Below are 22,771 nucleotides of genomic sequence, written 5' to 3'. Positions count from 1 at the left end.
AATATGCAAAGCTAATACAGCTACAGGAAAGCTAATTGAAACTCTTGCTCACAGGGAATAGAATTATTAACTAAGTTACCAATAAAAAAAGACAACCACTGAAGACCAAGGGATTTTCACAAATATAACAGGGGGCCAATGTACCCCCTAGAATCTCTATGACTAATTAAGAATAAACAGGTTAGAAAGAACAGTGGGATCATCAGTCAAACAGCGAGTCTACACAAATGACACATTAGAAACTGCCCCAGGTTTTTATTTATTTCTTTTTAACCAAAGTAGCAATTTTAAATTTGTGAGATGATAAGGGGGGGGGGGAAGAATCATAATGCATTTTTTTTAAAGTACAACTGCACACTAAATCTACGACAATTCTTGTATATCCATTCTCACTCCCAGAATTTCAGAACAGAATCAGAATGCATCGCTCCCCTCTCAAGTCTCAGCAGCATTTTCCATTTTATGAGTATCTGATTGAAGTTTGAGAGTGAATTTAACAGTTCTGAAAATGAGTGCATCAGCCAAGCGTAACAAAAAGGTGCTGTTAGAACTTTTTCTGCACATGTTTGGCAAGACTTCAAGCCTCAAACTGTATCCCAATTTCTGCTCTCAGCCTCAAGTAAAACAGCTATTTATGCCAAATTGTATTAGTTCTGCACTGGGGAACAAGACAGAAGACAACCACAATCCAATGCACCCACCTTGTCCTTTATTATAATACAACGGTGGTTTAGAGCAAGAGATTAGTATGCCAGGTTCCACCTTTCAAATAGCACTGACTTTGTCAATGGAGGGGGTTGTATCCAACTTCAAACGTTCTACCATGTTTATGGTGAGGAAGAGTGTGGGGGGGTTGGTAGTAAGTTCCAAAAACTTCAGTGGTTGGTAGTAAGTTCCAAAAACTTACCATGGCAGTGCAAAGCTAGTTTAATGTACCGTAACGCTCTTCCATATTTCTGAAGACTCATGGCTGCGTCAGATAGAATATAGTAAGCCCTTGATGACTTCAGAATCAGATGCAGTTTCATTTCATACTGCCAGGATCCAGGAATCATTCCCGACTGACTGGAACGTTTACCCTTTTGAAATGAGCCCACTGTAATGTAAAAATAAAATCAATAAATCTTATTTTGAAATATAGCCCAGGAATCAAACTTAGCTTCACTGGCTTATAGGCTAACATTTAATCCATCACCCTACAGTGATGCACAGGTAGATTTATTCAACCTTCTGTATTTTTACATCACATTTTCCTATTTAAACTTCTAGCACTGCCATCTGGTGATCTCAAGATACTCGACCAAGGTGAACTACCATAGATGGTATCATTTTAACTAAGCACACAGGTTTGAAAGCTTTTGAGACCCAGTAGCCTACTGGTTGATACAGTTCTTCTCACATTTAAGATCAAACAAAATTGGGATGAAGCCATCGACAAATGTGGCTTTTTGCCGTGCTGAAACTAAGGGTGCAGCTCAGCCTTTACAATAGTCCACAGTTGGAGGCTTCCTCAGTTCCCAGGTTCGAGGAAATTGCACCAGCCAGTTTCTGTCAGAAAGTCTTCCTCAAATAAGCAGATGGAAATGCATCCTGGTGGAGGCTGCTTCCTCGATGCCAGAGCAGACCTAGAACCAGGCAAAATGTGCAACCAGCATGGAGCCAAACAGGTTCCAGTCCTGGCTTTGCCAGTTCAGGGGGCTTTAAAGCAGACAGACTTACAATATTCCTTCATAAAAATAAGGCTCAAACCTAAAAGTGAACCAAGGGGCCTGGCTCTCAGACCCATCATTATTAACAGAGCACAGTATCTCTCTTCATTTGAATAAATATTTAGTACAGACACAACTTGAAATCACCAAGGACATAGAACAGATGTCAGCAAGAATTCTCTCTGCAACACTGAATTCAGTGAGGCAAGGATTTATTTGGGACAAGATTTATTTTTATTTTTTTTATTGGGCCAGCTGCATGTTTTGGGATAAAGTTAGAAAAGCTTTCAAATGCAAAGCATTGGTATTTTTCTCTCTTACCCAGGCAAGGGAAATGGCTTAGGAGATACAACACACAATTTGCAGAACAAAACATAAGAACAATAAAAGGAGGGCAGGAGAAGGGGGGAAAAAATGATGCAAAGGTCACATACAGACGTCCAAGCTTTTTCACTCAGGGCAGAAATGGCTGCTCGGCAAGAAAAATAACTTGGGAACAATCATGATTAAAACTGCTCCTGGGAGAATTTCTTGTGGGAGATGAATAACTGCACACTTTCCCCTGGCTTAACTCTTGGGGACCAGAAGGAGCAGAGCCTGGGGGAAAGGCTTGATGCCTTCTCAAAACTAGGGATACCCCAGTCTGGAAAAGGCACAGAGACAACTGCTCTCCTCCTCCTGCAGACAGAAGGGGACAGGAGGAGCAGCCCCAGCTGCTTCCTGCCTGCTTCTCACATCAGAGACTTTCTGGTGTGAGGCAGGCAAGGGCTTTGCCATGCCACCCTCTCTGCTCAGCTCCTAGGCACCAGGAGTTGAGTGCAGGGATCACAGCTCCCTGCTTGCTTCCCTTTGCATGCCCCTCCCTCCCCACCCTCACCTCAGCTGAACAGCAAGGGCAGTGATTGAAGAGCCAGCACAATTGGCAGCAGGGCTTGCAAACCTGGCAAGAGCTATGCCAGCTTCCCCTTGCATCCCCCTGCCACTGAGCTGGGTGGCAATTTAAAAAGGCAAAGGGGCAAGGAGCTGGGCTTGTGGAAAGCCTGGCTCCCAGCCCCTCCAGCTTCCCCTTGTTCCCCTGCTGCTCAACTGAGCAATGGGGGTGGTGATTTAAAACCCAGAAGGGCTGGGAGCCCAGTGTATGGAGGCTTTCCCCAAACCCAGCTCCCAGCCCCACTAGCTTCCCTTGCCCCGCAGCTGACCTGGAGCAGGGAGAAGTGAGTCAGGCTCCCATGCTGCAGGAACAAGGCTCAGGAACCTTGTTACCACAGCAAAATACTCCCGTCTGGCCCTGCACTGCTCTGGGCCAGCACAATGCAACACAGGGTGACGCAGGATGTGGTGTCCCAGTGACAAGGCTCCTGGAGTCTTGTCATAGTAGCCAAGTTTTCTCCCCTCTCCCTGTGATCCTCTGGGTCAGCCCAGAGAAGTGCAAGGAGTGGGGCTATTCTCCTGCATGGGAAAACCTTGAGGGTTTCCTCCATGAAAAAATCCCATCCTCCAGCCAATTAAAATAATGATTGGTGAGAAGAGGGGGCATGGCATTCTCCCAGGGCCAGAACCTACCTGACACCCGACAGGCAGCCCCCTTCCCAGGCAGGGGAGAAGAGAAGACAGGCTGTCAATTAAGTGTGCTCTGCCCAGGGAGCTGCCCTCTATTGCCCCCAGGCTGGAGAGCTTTCCTTTGAAGCTCCCCAGCCATGGGACCAAAGGAACGTCTGTCTGTAGGGTCCAGCTAATAAGCTATTTTTCTATCTGACGAAATTTCTTCCAATAGGAATCAATGCTTATACGCAGCCAAATTTTCACCCTGATCTTTGAATTTTTGTCCTTGTTTAAATTCAGTCTAAAAAAAATATCTGTACCCCCAAAGGCTTCCAGGTAGACAGAAGTGTAAACTAAATTTCTGCTACAGCTACCAAATGCTGAAAGAGAAGTCTGGATCTCTCATGTCCTGCACAGGTGATTATCCTAGCTCAGAATGTAGTGTAGCTGTTTGGTGAGACATTTATTCTTAAGTTCTAGAACCAGATATTGATTTTTTTTAAAAACCCCAAGATATTATTTGCATAACTCCAGGTCACGACTTTCAAGTGACACCACTGAGTATAATATAGAAAAGAAAAGGCATAATATTTTAAATGTCTTTTCATTCAAATATATTGCTTCTATGGCTTCATTCTCTAGTGACTGCAGTAAAAAAAAAACTAAAGCCATCTAGATAGGGGGAGAGCTGACACAGAGCGATTTGTGACCAGTACTGTTCCTCCTCCTTTTACATGGCAATTATTTTCTTACTGCTCCATTTAATGGGGAATCTGCTATTTAAAGCTAGGTTTAAAAAAAAAAAAGTGGATGGCCCCCCCGCCAATAAAACAACTCAGGAAAGGTGCCTAAAAAGAGAAACTTCCCTCATTAAACATATTTCGCCACTTTTAGCTGCCAGAACACATGCAACTTAGCAGCCTGCTCAACTTCACTGCATGCATTAATGAAGGAAACGTCAATACTAAATTATATTTTAAATCCACATCTGAGAGAAAATAAGCACCCTTATAACAATTATTAGGCATTTGTGTACTGTAACTTTATACAGTTAGAGCCCTCCTAGACCTAGGAACACTGGGTTGAGAAGGAAGAGCTCTCTCTTTCCAAAACCAATTAATGCCACTGCAAGGCTGCCTTTAAGGAGTAGCAGGACAAGAGTATAACTCCAGGCTGGGAACTTTTTTGTTCAAGCATAGTGTTTCCTATTGTTCTTCCATAAAGGTAAGAAGAACTGCAACATGACAAAAGAATAAGCCAGATAACATTTTGTTTGCTGACAAACTGGGCATGGGCTGCCTTTGTGTGTCTAGTACAACAATATCAATACTAAAATAATGATTGCCAAAATACAGCTTTATTCCTATGAAGATAAATCTTCCAACTGACAAAAAGATATGATTTGCTTAAGAAAAGAAGATCTCTAAAGAGGGCAACACATTTCTGTTTACAAGGAATATACAAAGATTTTTTTTATGACAGTAGTGGCAAATTGCATCTAAACATGCAGTAAACTTAAGTACCAACTATAAAAGGATCTTTGATATGCTAAAATAACCCAAACTGTCCTATTTCTTTTCATATTTAAAAGAAATAGCCTATATTGTCTAATTTTACTTGTGTGCAATACTCTTTTCTTTTTTAATACATAGTGCAATTAGCAATCTACAAGTACATTGCTTTGACAATCAAAAGAAAGTAGCTGTGCCAATGAAAAGGTCTTATTTGCACAACAATTCAGCTTACTTTTGTCTAAAAACAAAGCCATCTGTTTTTCCAGACACTCAGGACCACTACTTGTGGATTCATCTTCGTATTTTAATGGGATTGGGGTGTTGGGGTCAGCTGCAGGAAGGTCACCTTCTCTTTTAATGCTGCTGTCAACAGATTTCAAGCCCTTGTTAAAAAAAAAAAAAAAAGGCTTTCATTAATAGTATTTACTCTGAAGATAAACAAAGCTGGAAATGTGCCAAAACCCATACTTTATCAAGACATTTTTTCATGACATTATGAAATATTTAAAATGAATAGTTACCTCCAAAACATAGCTGAGCACTAGCCTGCAGCGCTCCTCTGTGTCATGGCAAACAGGAAATGCACAACTAGGCTTAAAAGAAAAAAAAAAAAAAAAAAAAAAGCTTAGAAAGAAAATGTAGACAGCAGTCCCATACATTTTGAAGCAGTAAGACAGAAGCCAATTTATTGGTCTTTACTGTAGCCTGTTAACCAAATCTAAATATTGGAGCATGTTGCATTCTACATTGTACCTAAAACATAAATATTTCCCCCCTCTACTTCAGCAGTATTGCAAATACTAGCAATCTTTATGTGCTGCTCAACTAAATTATGATCTCAATCTGATCAAGCACTATACTTGTCATATTCCTTCCACATTCTCGAATTAAGATGCTTCCAAATTTTGACACTCAATTTAAGAAAAAAATACCCATCAAATAAAGACTTTACAAGCATACAACCTCAATGGTGTGCATAACGGTCATTGATTTATTTTCTAACTTGAATTCAAATTGGACCATTTTTAGAGAAATTTGGTTTTAAGAAGGTGCATCATATACTCAAAGGAATATAGTATTGTGCTGTGATGATCAGCATTTCTGATGAACATTCTACAAAATACTGATCCCAGTTTTTTGGCACAGAGACAAGTAAAACTGTCAACCTTTTTCATCTATCTAGATGTAGCCAAAGAATAGTGGTTGAGTAGCTAAACAAAAGGCATACTAACATAAGTTAATGAACAATTTAGAGACTAAATGTAATGCTTAACATTTGGAAGCTAAATGACAAAATTTTGCATTATCTGGTTGTTTCAGAGAGTTCTGGAGAAATGATCGTGAAGAAATCCAATAGTAACCAACGTACATTTTCTCTCGCATACAGATTAAGGAAGCATACACCAGTCAAATTTTTGACAACAGTATAAACTGAGGTGCATCCTGACATTGTTATGGTCAGAGCTGACCAATCAAAATTTTCTTTCCATACAGATAAGTAGGGCAGTATATCATCCCTCAAAATTGCCTCTATGCTGGCACACTTTCAAAAAGTCATCAGGCTGCCGAGTTTTGGCAGCTGGAAGGAGACAGAGTCAGGTGGGGAGTGACAATATTTCCATGGATTTGGGGTAGGTAATGCCCAGTAGCTTCTCTCCATGCTTAATTGTTAAGTTGTTGTTCCAGGAATGCAAGTGCACAATAAAGTAATTGATTAATACTGAGATGGAGTTAAAATCTAGACAGCTGCAATTTGGTCTGATGATTTTTATTGAGAACACTTCATACAACACTTTTTTTTTTTTTTTAAACACGTCCCCATTAGCCTGAGATGCATAAATATTTAGTGGCATAAAAATGTTTAAAAATATTTTTTAAAAAGACACAAATAAAAACTAACTATATTTTTTGACAACACAAGTAGCACCATGCTCACATAAAGCTTTGTTTTAAAACTCAGAACAACTTCAATAGCTTACTCTTATCCGATGGATAGATTTATATTTTTCTGGTACTGATAATTCTCCAACTGATTTGATTATAGCTACTGCTTTATTGTCATCTGGAGGATCAGAGCTGGTGCTGTAGGAACCATTTTCATCACTATCCGGCATTTCTTCTTCCTCTTCACTGTAACTTTCATCAGAGTTCCCATTTAAAGGAAATTCTGCACTTTCTTCTTTTTTAGGCTCATCTAACTGGAAAAGCTCTGAGAGCATGTAATTCGCTGAAGCAATAATCTTAAAAGAGAAAAGTGTTTTAGAAAATTTCACAGCACTGCGAGTTATCAGCACGTTTTTAAATAAGCAGTTTAAATTGAATTTTGGATTCTTTACATTATTAGACTAAGAAACAAACTTAGACATGCGGCCAGCAGATCTACCCACAAAACGATACCAGTATCTGCAAAATCTTGAACCAGATATTTGATAGGCTTTAAGAGACATGACTAATGCAAAAGAAATGTCACAATCTGGATATTAACATCCTGCAATTTTTTTGTTTCATCTTTCTGTACTTAAAAACATGTAAACTTACAGCTGTTTGGCGACTGGAATCTTCTAAATTTCCATTCCTTTAATAGCTTTTAGTCATTTCAATATTATGTGACTTTTATTGTGACAGTCCAAATGGTTCTGAGCATGGATAATCTGCACTGTAGTAATCTTATGAAGAAACACTGAAAAGTTAGGTTTAAAAAGGACCTTTCCTATTGAAAGACAGTGCTACCACATGGCGTGTTTAGCGTCCACAATGACACCTGGTGGCTGGGCCTAGTGTAGCAGTCTTTATTAACTCTATTCCATCCCAGCCACAGAAGTTTAGCTCTCACCTCTCTCAAGGGTAAATGTAAAGTTCAAAATCACGATCCAGAGAACTATAAGACCCAGCTTGAGAGTCATTAGTTCCTCCCTCTTGACTTCCAGGGATATAATATCCCCATCTACCCAGGGAACTAGAGGAATTCAGACCCATCTTCACTTCTGGGTTCCAGCCCAAAGACCCAGTATTAAGCAGCAAAGGACAGCTCCCTGGGTGCTTATACACATGCTCCAAAACGTTCTAATTAGAATGCACTGAAGCAAACTTGATTGAGTCTAATTAGAAAGCTCCAGCATGCTGCAGTGTCACATGTATTCAGTGTCTCGTGTTTCAAAACAGCAGCAGGGGTGCTTTAACTAAAACTGGAACAAGCTCTAGGTCAAGCACCTGGGCCACCATTTTGAAACATGGGACACCGAATACACATGACACTGCGGCTTTAAGTAGAATGGCTCTCCAGGAGCCACTTTAATTAAAATGCGCCCCCCCCACCCCCCAGCACGTGTATAGGCACCTCTTATGACCCCTACTGCTTCCTACCTTCCCTGTTACCAGGCTCTCCCACTTTTCCCAGATTGCATCTCTGAAGTAACCAAATGTGGCCAGAGAAACCAAGTGTAGCCAGCAAAGCTCCTGAAAGGGTTGGGAACTGAGGAACGGAGCAGGGCCCACCATTTAGGACATGAAGCCCTACTAGGGATGCATTTCAGTGGCAGAGGAGCAAGCAACAGCTACATTAAATCCCATGGCTCCTTGAACTGACATAGTGGGATGCTGCTGCTGCTCACCCTACAATCAGAGGTGGGTACAAATCCGGCCTGGTTTGACACTGCTGATCTATGGTAAAAAGCTGCAAAAAATAAGTAAAATTACAGTTTGAGTCTCAATATCACTTTCTAAAATAGTTTCTTTGTAAATTTTACCTTTGCAGATTTTATCATGGTCCACAAAAGCTAAAATAAATAACTTCCACAGACATATCATAACCTATTATACCATTCTACCTTTGAGGTCCTTATATTAGAAACAAAGCTGCTTCAGAGACTGGTAGCTGTGCATTAGACTGATAAAACTTACCATTTTTAGACAACAGATTTCTCAGTTTGTCAGGCATGATATACCTCAAAACAAATGAACAAAAAACACCACACCTCCCTGCCTGGCCTCCCCTAATTCTGGATCCAGCTGCCTTTCTTTGGGAGTAGACCTACACTCCACAGCACGGCTAGATTTTAGTTTGGGTTAGAATGGAAACAAGCAAGAGCCATTTAAAACAGTATCAGCTCAACGCAGTTGGGACCCCTAATCTTGCTCTGGAGGAAGCACTGCCAAATGGTTAACGCTCAGATATGATCACAAAAACATCTTAGATTGAGACTAATGATTTGACCATGGACTCAGAAAGATGGGGGTCAGCTAGCACATTTCACATTGTAGCTTCAGTCCAGAACTGTTTCATAAATAAGATACAAATGCCCTGGCACAGAAGAGCAGTAATTTGGTTACCTTTTTAAAAAGGTACTGCACAGAACTCTAGAGGTATTAACTGAAAGTGGGAACAGAGCCACGATTTCTATTATATACACCTTAAGCAAGTAATCCTTACTTGAGGATGTCTGCCTTTATCCAGTAACTTAAGACAATTAAGGAGTAATGTTCTAATAGTGCCATAGTGTTTTTTGTTCTGGTTCTTCTTCAACATCATATTGCAGGCAACCCTGGAAAAACAAAAACAAAATAATCAAATTGTATCTTTTGTAGGACAAAAGGAACATTTTACAGAAGCTTTTCTTTACCTCATTTTCTTGCATAAATATTCAACAAAGCCCAAGTTTTTGTAAATAATTTTGGAAAGAAAAATTCAGGTACCAGAGAGCAGTTTTTCTTTTGGCTTAACATGATTTTGCTACCTGCTACCAAATGCATGAGGGGAATGAATATGCTGCTGCACCAATTTTTATAATGGTTTTAGAACTGCATTTTTTTATTTAATGGGAAGAGTACCTACAGTTTGTGATTTCAAAAAGGTACTCAAGTGCCAATGTAAATGCTGCAATAACCATTATAGTTTTTATAAGAAACACTTACTTGTACAGGAGAATTGCCACTGGCATCGTGAAAGGGTTTTGGTATTTGTCTTCTGTTTCTTCACAAAGAGTGGTGAGGTCATACAGTTTTACTATATCACTTCCACTTGCTGCAAAGATAAGATTTTCAAATCGGCCAACCTGACAATATACAGATTTTTGCACTTCATTAAACCAAATCAAGAAACTTCTTACCCTTAAATAGCCAGTAAGTATGTCCTTCTTTGGTACAATTAGATTTCAGAAAAGACAAAATATTTTGAGCAATATCCTTTATCACTTTGGTAGAAAAATTGGAGTTTTCTAAATTGGGAATATCTTCTGTCTTGATCATTTCATACTTCTGCATAAAAAAATATTTTAATGAAGCAGTGAAAAAGCTGTATTCAAAGATGGTTATGTAAATAGTGGTTTTTTTAATCACCTGCTAAATTGTATCACCTGTCAGTTTGCTAAGAGTGACCAATGTTTGCTAATGATAGCTCTCACATTATAAGCTTTGAAGTTATTGTTTGTCAAATGTTCCCCTACGTAACTTAATTTTATTATTTTAAGACTACTGGGTTTTAATTTGGTTTCTTTGACTGATTTAAGAAAAAGACTTCAGGCTTGATTCTAACAAATTAAATTCTGGAGTTCTGACATTTAATAAACATAGTAATCACAACAAAACAATGACAGAATGAGTGTGAGCATACTGAACAGATTGCAGAAAGTACAGTCTAACCTAGTTAGCAAGGCTTTGTCATCTTAGTGATGCTATGAAAATGAAAGTCTGTATTAAGTGTGTCGTGGAGCCATAAACCTACTACAAAATAGAAAATAAATATATGCAAACAGACTAATGTCCAAGATCTCTTTATAATTCAACATTTCAAATCTGCAAAAGAAGTCTACAATGATTCTGGAGTTACAGAGTAGTGCTCAAAACCTGGAGATGATCACATATATGTCAAAAATAATAGTCCAAAATGGAGACATGGTTATACAAACATGATGCTTCCCAAGCCAGCTGGCTTCTAAGGGATTACAGCAAAATAAAGCACAGACTAAAATACAAGATGGTAAAACAGCATTTAGCTTGTGAATTCAGGCCCGTAAAAGCTAAGATGTGCAAGAGCCACAGTTGTTTGGGCAAATCTTACTTCTGGCTCCCATGTGTCCATCCATGCACTAAATGAGGCAGGGATCCTGTGGAGGAAAGCAATAAGTATACACTATCGTAACACATGTGCAAGGGTTTGAATTTTCAGTGTTTAATATTTTAGATGCAATTTCTTAAGCACCGTTTGTTTTGATGGAAGATTATGTAAGTTTTATTATGTACAATTAACAATGCCTCAACTATACACAGTTAGCAAGACAAATCTCCAAACACCTAGAGCAGAGTTCTTCCCCAAAAAAGTACAAAACTATATTTACTAGCTGGCAGCAGGAGACACTTATATTCAGCCATTCAACTTAGCTGTACCTGTACATAATTTCAACAAGCAAAGCACATCTATCTCTAGCCCCAAGGCTTTTTCTCAGCCAAATTTACAAGCTAGCTGCATGTGATGGAGGTATTTCAAATTCTCACATAAAAGTTACAAGAATCATTACTAATGATAAGCCACTGCTTAGACCCTCACCATAAAACAGGTCTATTAAGAATGAAGAAGTTGCACTGATCAAAGAACTGATAAAAAGTGGACATCCTGCAAGATGTCAGACCATACCTGAACAATTCCATTAACATGGAAGCACATCACGAGCTCTGGAACATTGCATATTAGATTATCCAACCAATAGTCAATTCCTGTTAGCACATTTATTGGCTTGTTATTATCCCTGCAACAGAATATTTCCAGCATTAAGAACAAATTAAGATTTTTATTTATTTATTTATTTTTAAAGAGTCGGCACATTTCCTGGAAATTCTCTTTTATCACTAACGAAGACAATCATTGTAAGAGATTAGTCATTCATGCTTCAGAAAGTTGATAATAGGAACAACTTTAAAGAAAGCTACTGTTTCTTACTATGACTACACTTTAAGAGTGCTCCAGTAGGAATAATATTTATATTTTGTTGATATTGACATGAGTTATTCTTACAGCGATACATGAATGTCCCTGCAAAACTTGTGTATTTCAGCCTATTTTATCATCAAGTTGCGTGTTTATGAACATAAGAGTCGAAATGGCATTAGCTAGAAATCAATCTTAGTACAAACTTCCTTTCACAGTTCTGCCAAATCACTGGCTGAATCTGCACTGGTAACAGCCCAGCTACATGAATCTTGGGCATCTCTCGATCAGTTATGCCAGCGGAGCTCCAACTTTTTGCTCACCCTTCTTTGCATAGGCAGAAAGTGCCAGCAGCAAGAAATCCACTACAACATCAAACATATCATCAGCTACTCATTAATAGTAAACCACAACTATAACATACATTGTGGTACTTGAGCACCTCACAGTTATGAAATGTTCTGCCTTCACAACCTGTGTCCAAAATATCGCTTTATCCTGTTACAAGCAGGTGTAACGTACAGTAAGATTAAGAGCCCAGTTCTCAGAAGGGTGTAACACCAGCAACCTCAACTAAAAGTTAGAAGCTGAACCCAGATGATACCTCTGGATATAAATAAATCAATTAAATAAATAAACTAACTAAATAAATAAAACAAAAACAAGTAAAACAAAACAGGCCCTATTGAGCTTAACCAGTCACACAAGAACCAGAACAAAAAGCAGCCCAGGGCAGAATCAAACACAGAATGAAAGCAACTTGGAATCCCAGTGCAGTGTTATGAGCACAGGGATATCCTTACTCTTTCTAATCATCTTATGAAGCCATTACCACTTCAATATTGGTCAAATGCATTAAGATAATCTTTTAACTGCAGATAAACGAATCAGTTACCCAGAGAGATACAGACAACCAAATACAGAAACTAAAAAAGATTAGTTTCATTTGGGACACATGCTGTGTTAGTTTAAAAAATTTACCTGAGACGCAAGCTTACAGCGGGGTATCTTCCACCTCCAAATATAGGCATATTTGATCCTACTAACATATGAATATCTTCAAAGGTCCACAAGATATTTCGAACAAAGTCATTTTTAAGACCCTTCATTGGGAAAAAAAATTATCTATAAATAATCCATCCGTTTATTTTTTCTTCCATTACAATTGCAGTTTATGAGTAAGCAAGATGAAAAAAGCGCAAATAAAGGACAGCACATAAAAACTATGCTATACATTCACAGTAAATTAAAAGATCAAGATCACAGATGCCACAAAAGCTATTTCTAAAAGGGATCGAATCTCTCTCTCATCTTCAATTTAGACCAAATTTTAAATGGGTTATTAAACTTGGGGTTATGTGCATCAGCTCAGATTCCACATATAGCATACCTGACTGTTTTCCCCGTCATTGAACAAAGTAGTCAGATTTTGTTCTTTGGGGGCTGAGGCCACATGCCCCACTATATATGAGGGTTCAAGAGGCACACTTCCCTGTGAAAAGCACAAGGATATAAGGAATGATTCTGCTGCTGAGATAAAATTAGGCCACTTAAAAGTGTATATCCTAAACAGTGGAAGCAAAAGTAGTGAAAACCTTTACTCCTACTTTCATTTATTTAATGTGTACAGTCAATATAAAGAACTATTTAGTCAGCAATTTAATTAATTTCTTCGTTACTGTAGCTATTGTATCAAACTTTCTGGTAGCTAGTTTTTTTCCCAGCTAGCCCTCATATGTATGCAAGAAATATTAGTTTAATCTTTCAAAGCACATAAATTTAAAAGCAAAAGGAAAGAAATATAAATCTGGTATCCCTGAGACAGTACTATACTAAAACAACCCTGGAAATTTACAACTTCAAGACAGAGGATTTATTGATCAATGAAGATCACCACTACAGAACATAACATGCATGTTTTTTGTATCACAAAGCCTAGCCTGCCTGAATACCTGTAAAGGTGGAAGAAGAGTATTATGTCTATGCCCAGTCAGGCCATGAGATGCCCTTCCAATTCAAAGCATGTAAAACTTTAGATAACCATGCAAAACATAGCTTCCTTGTGAATAAAAGTTATTGAAACTGAAATGTCTTTTGGGGCTGCTTTTTTCTTGGGAAGTAGGGAAGAATAACTTTGACACCGTGATTGTCCCAGTTAGTGGTACTGTCTGCAGACAGCTGAGAAATAATTAGCATTTTAATATAAGCATAATGATATTTATTTACTGAAATAATGATTTACGGAAAAATCTCAACCAACTTTTACAGAGGTAGTGAAATTACAGGGCTACTCTATACAAAAAACAGTTATAAGGTCCCACTGACTTCAGGAAACCTATTCCAATACATGATTCACACAACAGTCCAAGACTGCAGCAACAAGAAAGAAAAGACCTTTGGTCTCTTAGTAAACAACAGGTACCAGAGTCTGCAGTATTAACAAAATACACATGTGATTGACTGCATATGAATTCAGAGGAACCTGCAGAGAGGTAATCAATATCATTAACTTCCTACTCCCCTCTGGAAATATTTCATCAAAAAGTAGGTATTTGTATATGCTGTTTGAATGATTTTGGAAAATTTTTCCTGGAACACTAACTTAATCCCTTTTTGTGTAGTCACGGAATCTATTCCTCTTAATAAATTAATGGCTATAAAGGAAATATTTCCAGGTATTCTTGATAAATATATTCTAAAAGACTAAATTTTGACACTAGCTATAACTGCCCACAGACATTGATTTGGGGAATATTTAGCACACTTGTTCTTCAACATAGTTATTATAGGACTATAATTTTGCTTCAGGAAGCTGGATGTTTGCATCAGAAATAAGAATGATATGAACTGAGACATGACAAAGTATTCTGAGACATCACGTCCATCCATTCCAGCGCATGTCAGTTCTGACGAGGATCATCAAGTCTTAGAACATCCTCATAAGAGCACAAAAAAGGACTAAAATAGAAGTTGTCTGGAAGCAACAGAGGAAACAAGTGAAAGAGCTGTTTTTGCACTATAACCATTATAAATTGTCAAAATAAAAGTTCTTCTAAGATTTTGTTGTCACCAAAAGAAATCAAGAAACATGAAAATTCAGATTTTCACTTTTTAACCTCAGCCAACTTCACCACAGTACTGTAACACAATGTAGAAAAAAATTCTTCTGTTCCTCAGCCTTTCCTGTACTTTACTTTTATGAACAAGCAGGGCATTCAGCCCCCTCTACATGTTCCACAAGGCATGACTAACCGGTTAAACACACTTCAAGATGTCACCCAGCTACAAGTTCAACCAATGAATGGTGTGATAGACTAACAATAAGCTACAAAATTATTCCACAGCAAAACGCATAATAACTATGTAACTTGTTGTAATCACGACATTAAATTAATTGAAAGCGTGGCCAAGTGCTCCCCTGCAGCTGGGAGTCCCATCAACTGAGGGGCTTCCAGTCACAGGGGTGTACCACCCACTGCGAGGCCTACAGCTGATAAGGCTTACAGCAGCAGCAGTGTTCCTAATGCTGCCCTGATGTGAGCCTCATCAGCTACAGGGTTTTCAGTGAGAACACTGTGCCCTCCCCCACCCTGCCATCCCCATCCTTCTGCAAGCCTTGTACAGTGTGGGACTTGCAGCAGGGGCAGTGCAGAGAATGCTGCGGGGACAATGGCACCACCTGTGAGCCCTACAGCCCCCGAGCCCTGTGGAGGCAACACTGATCTTCCCACTGAGAACCCCACAGCCAATGATGCTGCCCCCACATTGAGAGCCCTGCAGCCGATGATGGCTGTGGGGCTCACAGTTGATGATGGCTATGGGGCCTGCAGCCACAGAAGCCAGTACAGCAGGATCCCAGGATCATGATCCCAGGCTCCCCTGCACCAACTATAAGGCACAAAGGGATCTAATGCATGATCCCACAATCACACTTCCTGCCACGCATGTATGGCAAGGCAGGAGGCCAGATTATGTTGATCGCTCCTTAGATCCCATTGCACCTTTACCTGCACCAGTAGAGCGGTCCTCAAGTTATATTTATATGGGCATTTGTATTCTGATTTAATATGACCAAATATACTTGAAAGGAGTCACAACTGATGATTCCTTTTGGCAGTAGCAATAAGTTGAGTCACAGTTATGGCAAGTTAAGACTCTGTTTACTAGCTTTTAGTCAAATAAGGAAATGTTTCTAATCTCTCATTTAGTAATATGTACTGCTGCTAAGACAAAACAAAAGTGATTCTTTTAAATGCTAAAGGAACACATCTCCTTCTATACCTCAGTTCTTGCTTCTTTGGATAAAATATTTCAACTACTACAGTTCGAGAGCTTACATAAGCATCAAAATTAAATCTCTATAAAAACATAGGCTTCTTAATTAAAATTTAATCCATGCTAACCTGGTTAGAAGCACCTGGATCTTCAGATATTGAAGATGGCATTTCAAAAGGGGCGGGCCAAGAAGCCCTTCCTGCTTCACTACTCTCATCTGGGGCTGGAACTTCTTGATGTTCTTCTGCAGTGGAAGGAACAGGCTGAGCAGCTCCATCACCATTAATGCTGGCACAAAGATATTACAAGTTAAGTCAAGAATCAAAATAAAGCCAGATATCAAATATTGTTGATACTGTATGTGATTTTACTCTTACAGAGAATAGAAACAAAAAGGCATTTTTTGTATAATATTATAAACACTAAGACACTTATGAATACAAATTTTACAATAGCAAGGGAGGTGTCCAGGATCACGTTAAAATCCTTGCAAATTATTTATTCACTGAGAGAGAAGCCCTGAAACTTATCTTCAACTAAGCTACAGAAGATACCAAAATTCATCATAGATACTAAAATGTATTAGTGTAATATTCTTAAAACCATATCCTCTCTGGGTTTTCTTTTTTTTTAGGCGAAAGCAAGTAATAACTAATCTGTTTTTCAATATTTGTTTAAATACAGTGAATAAGGTTAGGACACAATTCAGAACTTATTCAAACAGTATCATGATCAAACTACCTGTAATATAAAAACTTTGAAAGTATAGCCTTATGGTACCAGTGTTCTTTACTTTTCTTCTTTCGTTGCCACTTCTGATCTATTAGTCTTTGGTAGAATTCTTTTAGCCAGGTCCAATCCCCTGTCTAAGCAGAATAAATAAATGTGAAACAAACGCTTCAGCTAAAACTAGATCATAACAACTAGATCAAATATTTAGTTAAAAATAAACATCCCACATAAAACAGAACAGCATGTTTTTAAAATAAATATTATCTATTGAAATATATTTAAATTCCCACACCTGTACCTTCATAGGTAAACTACGAAATAATTTAATCTATAGACACTTGCCATGGTAAGACACTGAGTAACAGATTTGTGAAATAGACAAGCAAGTTATTAAAATGAGAAGGTGGAAAGACATAGTGCCTTCGCCTGACCTTTCATTGACGGTATCTGACCTTTCACTGAAGTTGGTGTTTTTTCTCCAATTGCTACAAATGATAGCACACCATGTCCTTAGCAATTCTGACACAGATGCCACACTTTTGCTGACAACACTGTATTTGAAATAAATATACCATGTGGCCAAAAATGTTCAAAAAAAGAGTAACCTGGGATGATCTCATGAAGAGCTCCTGAATATCTAATTCATCCAGTAAAAGGGTTCGTCCAATACGGTGTACTGCCATGCTTACATGTGACTTGCTATATGGTATCTTCAGGAGTTTTTTAATGTTCTTGTAGGGGGAAAAACAAAAAAAAATTATACCCCCCATAACCACACAGAATTACATGATTCTTCAAACATGATGAACACAAATATACAGCCAGCAAAAAGCGCTATCACTTTTTGCATAAGATTCTTATAAATCATTGACTTTTAGGCCTTCAGTCAGCTCTCCAACACTGCTTGTTAGAACTAGCTTTTCAGCAAGGTCTCTTTCTGTGCCTCTTTTCACTGATCAACATGAAGCACATCTTCAATTTTCCTTCTTACGCTTCTTTTCACTTTTCTGCCCAGCTGTTATACACCAGGCTGCCCCAAAGGGTTAGGCAAGCATTTACTGGACTGGGTCTGTCACCTGCCTAGAAAATGAAGCCACTGCCTGATATGTTCCAATTAATACAGAAGATGTGGACAGTTAAAAGCAAAAGACTTCTAACTTCAAGTAATTCACTGCTTGCCTGTAAAGTTGTAATAGTAAAGTTAAGCACTCATCTTTCAGTTTGAATGATCATTCCTATGTAAATAGTAAATTGTTAAAAAACAACGCCCCCCACCAAAGTCTGATATCAGCTGTCACCACACAAATTACCACCAGTCAGGTTACTACTATTTTAACTATAGTTTCCTTTCCTTATTATTTCTGAGCAAATCAGGACTCCATTGTACCAGGATGGAAAAAAACCAAAAACAAACAAATGAACAAGACCTTCTACCACCCCCCCCCCCCCCCCCCAAATATACAACAGATAACATATGGCTACAGACATACAGGAGGCACAAAGGAAATTATTAAAGCAATACTGCTCAGCAAGGTGGGTAGTAGTCTCTGAGCTCAAGCAGGCTAGCAGTTACCAATTTTTTGTAGGCATCACAAGGTAAAAGGGGAGCTAGAGAGATTAAGAAGGAATTTGAAGTAGGATAATGATAGCTTTGAGAGTGTTTGCAAGAAATGCCTCCAAAAACACAGGGCATGAAAGAATACATGAAGTCGTTTTGCCTGAAAAATTTAACAACTGGATGATGAAGGTTGATATGGAAGTTGATCAAAGGTGGCAACTGACATTTTGTTACAGAACAAAAATAAATGAGGGTCATGGGGGGGAGGGAGGGGGGGCAGAATTCCAGGTTTAAAATGCTATTGCATAGTACCACCACTGAAAGAAAGAAATGTTATCTACATTCCAATTATGTAATTAAAATATACTAAACTCAAACATTAGATTTTTCAATGTAAGCATAAGTACAATGCATTCCCTAAAGATTCTCCCATAAATACTGGATCTCTGAAAGCCTTTCAATACATGTTTGCAGACAACTGACATCTTGTGATAATGTTCCTGCAAGAGTAACAGAAGATAGCTGTCATAAGCAAAGGATCTGAAAATGTATTATACCCTAATTGTCAAGATAAAAAGCAGGGGGCTTCATCTTCAGTTGATACTCTCATACAGCCAAATCAACACTCATGATTTCCTGCTCCCTTATCCACCTGGTCAAATTATGGCTATAGGGAACATGAGGAGGAGTTAAAATACATTTTAAAGCAAAAATACATGCTTTGAAAAAAAAAAAAAATCATAGGAAATTCTTTGTGCATGTGAAAAGGAACCTTGAAGATAGAATGCCTTAAAAAAAACCAGAAAGAAAAAACCCACAAATTTTACTCATAATTATAAATTATGAATTTAGTCTAGGAGGATACAGATTCTTTGAGGAGTTAGGTTCATAACCCCCCTGCAAAAGGTGTGTGTGTGAAATATACTGTGGTTACATATCCTTGGAAACATCTGCAACGGATTAGAGAGATGCTCCAGCTGTTTGCTATGGCTTTAATTTCAAAGGACACTGCTTCTTCAATCAGCTGTGTAGGACTGCAGTTATACTCTGACTGATTCGAGAAGTAGTGGCTTATTCATTCAGCCATCTACTACAAATTAAACAGGATGCAAACTATTTTTGTACAGAAAAAATGTGGGCTCTACTCTAGTAGGCCTGGGAATACTTCTGTCCACTAGAATACTCTTGATGCTTTACCAAATATTCTCTCAGTTCTCTTATTCTCTAAAGTATTCAGCCTATACCACATACCACTTCATGTTCCCTCATGAACTATACACAAAATGTTTTAGATAATACAGGGGAGTGTGCATTTTCCTGCAGCAGACACTCATATATACATCTATTTTATGTGCCATTGCACCTTGGAAGTCTAACAGTATTTCACAAATCCACAATCTTATGATCTACATTACAGGAATTTGCTATATTCACTATGACAGACCACTGCATTCAAATACTTCCTGCAGAACAAGAGTGCACAAAAGAAGATTAAAAAAACCTCCTACTTTATTCAATAGTCAAAAATCCCTTGAAATTATAAACGGATTAGTTTATTTTACCTTAATTTATCTGTTGGCAGATGTTTCATTTCTTCAAGAATGTAAACAAAGATCATTACATTATATAAAAGAAAATTATTCTACCATAAACAGCTCCCTTAATCTAGATACTATTATGACATTTAGAATTATTGAACTATAGATTATACATACCTCAGAATCAGAAACAACATCCACATCATTCCCAATCGAGTCAATGAAGTCATATGCCATGCCAAAGCTATTTTTAAAAAAGCATTAGAAATTTAAACAACTGCACTTTGACACTGAAAATATAACAGCTTGTTCTGCAAAGTACCTAAAAATCTCTTACCAAGAAAAAAAAAATCCCTTCTTTCATTTAAAAAAAGACTCCAAAGAAACAGTACTAAATATACTGGGATCAGAAAATATCACCAAAATCATTTTGCAGTGCCAAGTGGCTTCTACAGAAGCTTTAAAATGCTGTTTAAATCTAGCTGTTAGTATTTACAAGAGTCTTTTGGGAGAAGAAAAGATAATCATACAAGGACATTTAACTTCTATAATAACAGGGAGAGGCAAGTAACACTAAAATACTAGCCTGTATTAAGCAATATTTACCATAATGGAACAAACATTCATCTTCCAAAATAAATTCTCAAAACTGACTAGATTAATCCAGTTTCCTTACAAAAAGAGAGCTGCTCTCTTGATCTAATAAAATGCAAGTTTTTATATTCTTTTAAACGTTGATTACTTTCCATAAAACTAGCTCAGCAAATAAAAAGCTCCGTTTTAATACATTCAGCATCCTTACATGTTTGTCTGACTTTATTTGAAACTTCAAATTTAGTGTTACTTCAAATAACTTAGTATTTAGTAATATACTAAAGTTAGTATTATTTTTGTATCTGAAATACTAAAATTATACACTTTTATAACTTGTTTGACCAGGAGCACCCTTCAAGACAAAACTGGTTCAAGATTTGCACTCAAGGGACACATCTAGACATGCGTGGACATGCAGTATGTGGCGCCACACACACTGCACATGCAGGCATTCCCCGCACTGCTACCCCGTGCTCAAGTAGCTGGCCAGGCTCCCTGCTGCAGGAGCACTGCAGCTGCAGCTCTCGGAGGCCGCCAGGGCCCCAGACAAGGCTGCTGGCCCCAGCCTCTCCTACCACACCTGAAACAATTAGGCACGTGACAAAGTACACATGTAGGGATGTGCCCTGAGAGACAGAGCAGTGGCACAAATATGTGCCACTGCTTTTTATGTCCCTGGAAATGCACACTTCTGCACTTGAGGATGCGCCCAAGGTGCCCTGCTATTGTTTCCTTTAGCTACCATACTCCTTTACCCATAAATTAGTCACTCTCAATTTCCAAATTTCCCAGTTGACAGGCAATTCCTGAGTAACGAATGATACAGAGGATACAAATATTTCCATTCTATTATCTTACATGTTCAAAAACATAAGTAATAGGCAAATGAGCCTATTTGATTGCTACCATCTAAATACAGGAGATTAGTCAACATGGAGAGAGTTTGATGGGTCTTGATCTAGTTGACAATATACACATCACAAGAGCTATCACTGTAATTGGCATCCTTGTTTATCTGCTGTGGGGAGGAGAGAACCAGCAGCAGTAACAGAAATAACATAGGATGGGGGAAATCAGTACTGATATCTCTGGGTTACACCCAACACTATGGCATTTTAACCTGACATGGTGCAAAATCAATACCTACTAACTGACCTGGGTTTTTTTATACATAAAAGAACTATTATAGGTAAAAATTGAACTATTAACTGTTCTAAAAAGAAGAAATTAGACAAAAACTTGAGAGGCAATATCATTTCACCTTTATCACATTTATTAATAATTTTGCATCCCAAAATATTTCTGCAAACTGTACACTGTCAAAGAAATGTCTTTACTGAACATTCAGTTCTAGGTTTTACTCTTAAAAGTTCAGTTGTGGGGGAGTGGGAACAAACAATCCTACAACTCTTTTACCTTGAAAATGGTTTGCTTTTCTTGTTGTTGCCAAGAATAGTTGTTCCTGCTGGTCCCAGTTTGGCACTTTCACGTAACCAGTTGGCAGGTGGAAGTTTCAAATCAGTCTTCTCTTGAAGACGAGCAAATGCTGCTTGTGGTGGTGCAGACGAATATTTCACCACAGCACTGCTTTTTACTTCATTACCTCCAAAAAATACTACTGATCCCTAGTTTGAGAACAGAAAACAGAGAGTCCTTAAATTTACAAAATAATTTTAATAAAAGCTATTAGGTTCTCCTTAATATCCATTCAATTATGTTTAGTGACTGTATTAAGACTACAATTGGAAATAGAACATTCTTTCTGACACCTAACATTTAAGACCCAGTCCTACAGACTTACATACCTACTAGCCATCCCACACTACAATAAATTCCATGGACTCTAATGGTAATCTTAACACATGGTTAACTCAATGTACTTTGAGAAGCACTAAAGTCAGTAGAATTCCCTATAGTATATGAAATTAAGCAAACCTTGAAAGACAGCATAAGCTACTAAGCCTTACATTGACGGAAAGGTATTAAATTAAATGATTTTGTCAGGAAACACCAGTTAAGACTGAAACCCCCTTCTTTTACTCTATCCCTTATGATTACTTACAATTTCTCAAATACAATAGCATATACAACTTTCTCCCTCAATAATCAAAGATATGTTAGCAGGCAACCACTGATCCTTCTGAATCATGGTGTATGCATGGGAGTTCACCAGGACCTTCAAGGAGTACAGGTTTCCCTCGCTTTATGCTTCATAGACATTCGGGGTGGAAGGGACCCCGGAGGATCATTGAGTCCAGCCCCCTGCCCCAGGGGCAGAAAGTCAGCAGGGATCATAGGATCCCAGCAAGATTAGCATCCAAATGGGTCTTGAAGGCGTTCAAAGTGGGTGCTTGAACCGCCTCTGGCAGCAGTCTATTCCAGACCTTGGG

The 22,771-nt window shown here is 38.3% G+C and overlaps 1 protein-coding gene across 1 annotated transcript in view; it reads right to left on the bottom strand.

Annotated features, from left to right (window-relative positions):
- Window positions 1–22,771, bottom strand: part of EDRF1 (erythroid differentiation regulatory factor 1) — a 42,606-nt gene that overhangs the window by 14,727 nt on the left and 5,108 nt on the right. The window contains exons 3-16 of the mRNA XM_025207558.1: window positions 21,798–22,006; window positions 19,965–20,031; window positions 17,297–17,422; window positions 16,701–16,825; window positions 16,088–16,247; window positions 12,666–12,787; window positions 11,394–11,505; window positions 9,871–10,018; window positions 9,677–9,785; window positions 9,195–9,306; window positions 6,745–7,005; window positions 5,287–5,358; window positions 4,998–5,148; window positions 908–1,096 (exon numbers count right to left, since the gene is read on the bottom strand). Of these exons, the coding sequence (XP_025063343.1) occupies window positions 908–1,096; window positions 4,998–5,148; window positions 5,287–5,358; window positions 6,745–7,005; window positions 9,195–9,306; window positions 9,677–9,785; window positions 9,871–10,018; window positions 11,394–11,505; window positions 12,666–12,787; window positions 16,088–16,247; window positions 16,701–16,825; window positions 17,297–17,422; window positions 19,965–20,031; window positions 21,798–22,006 (1,963 nt within the window). The remainder of the gene's footprint in view (window positions 1–907; window positions 1,097–4,997; window positions 5,149–5,286; window positions 5,359–6,744; window positions 7,006–9,194; window positions 9,307–9,676; window positions 9,786–9,870; window positions 10,019–11,393; window positions 11,506–12,665; window positions 12,788–16,087; window positions 16,248–16,700; window positions 16,826–17,296; window positions 17,423–19,964; window positions 20,032–21,797; window positions 22,007–22,771) is intronic.

This window comes from Alligator sinensis, unplaced genomic scaffold, assembly GCF_000455745.1.
Source record: "Alligator sinensis unplaced genomic scaffold, ASM45574v1 scaffold193_1, whole genome shotgun sequence".
In the NCBI taxonomy this organism is placed as follows: Eukaryota; Metazoa; Chordata; order Crocodylia; family Alligatoridae; genus Alligator; species Alligator sinensis.
The sequence above is the reverse complement of the archived record's forward strand: the minus strand, read 5'-3'. Positions and strand labels throughout refer to the sequence as shown.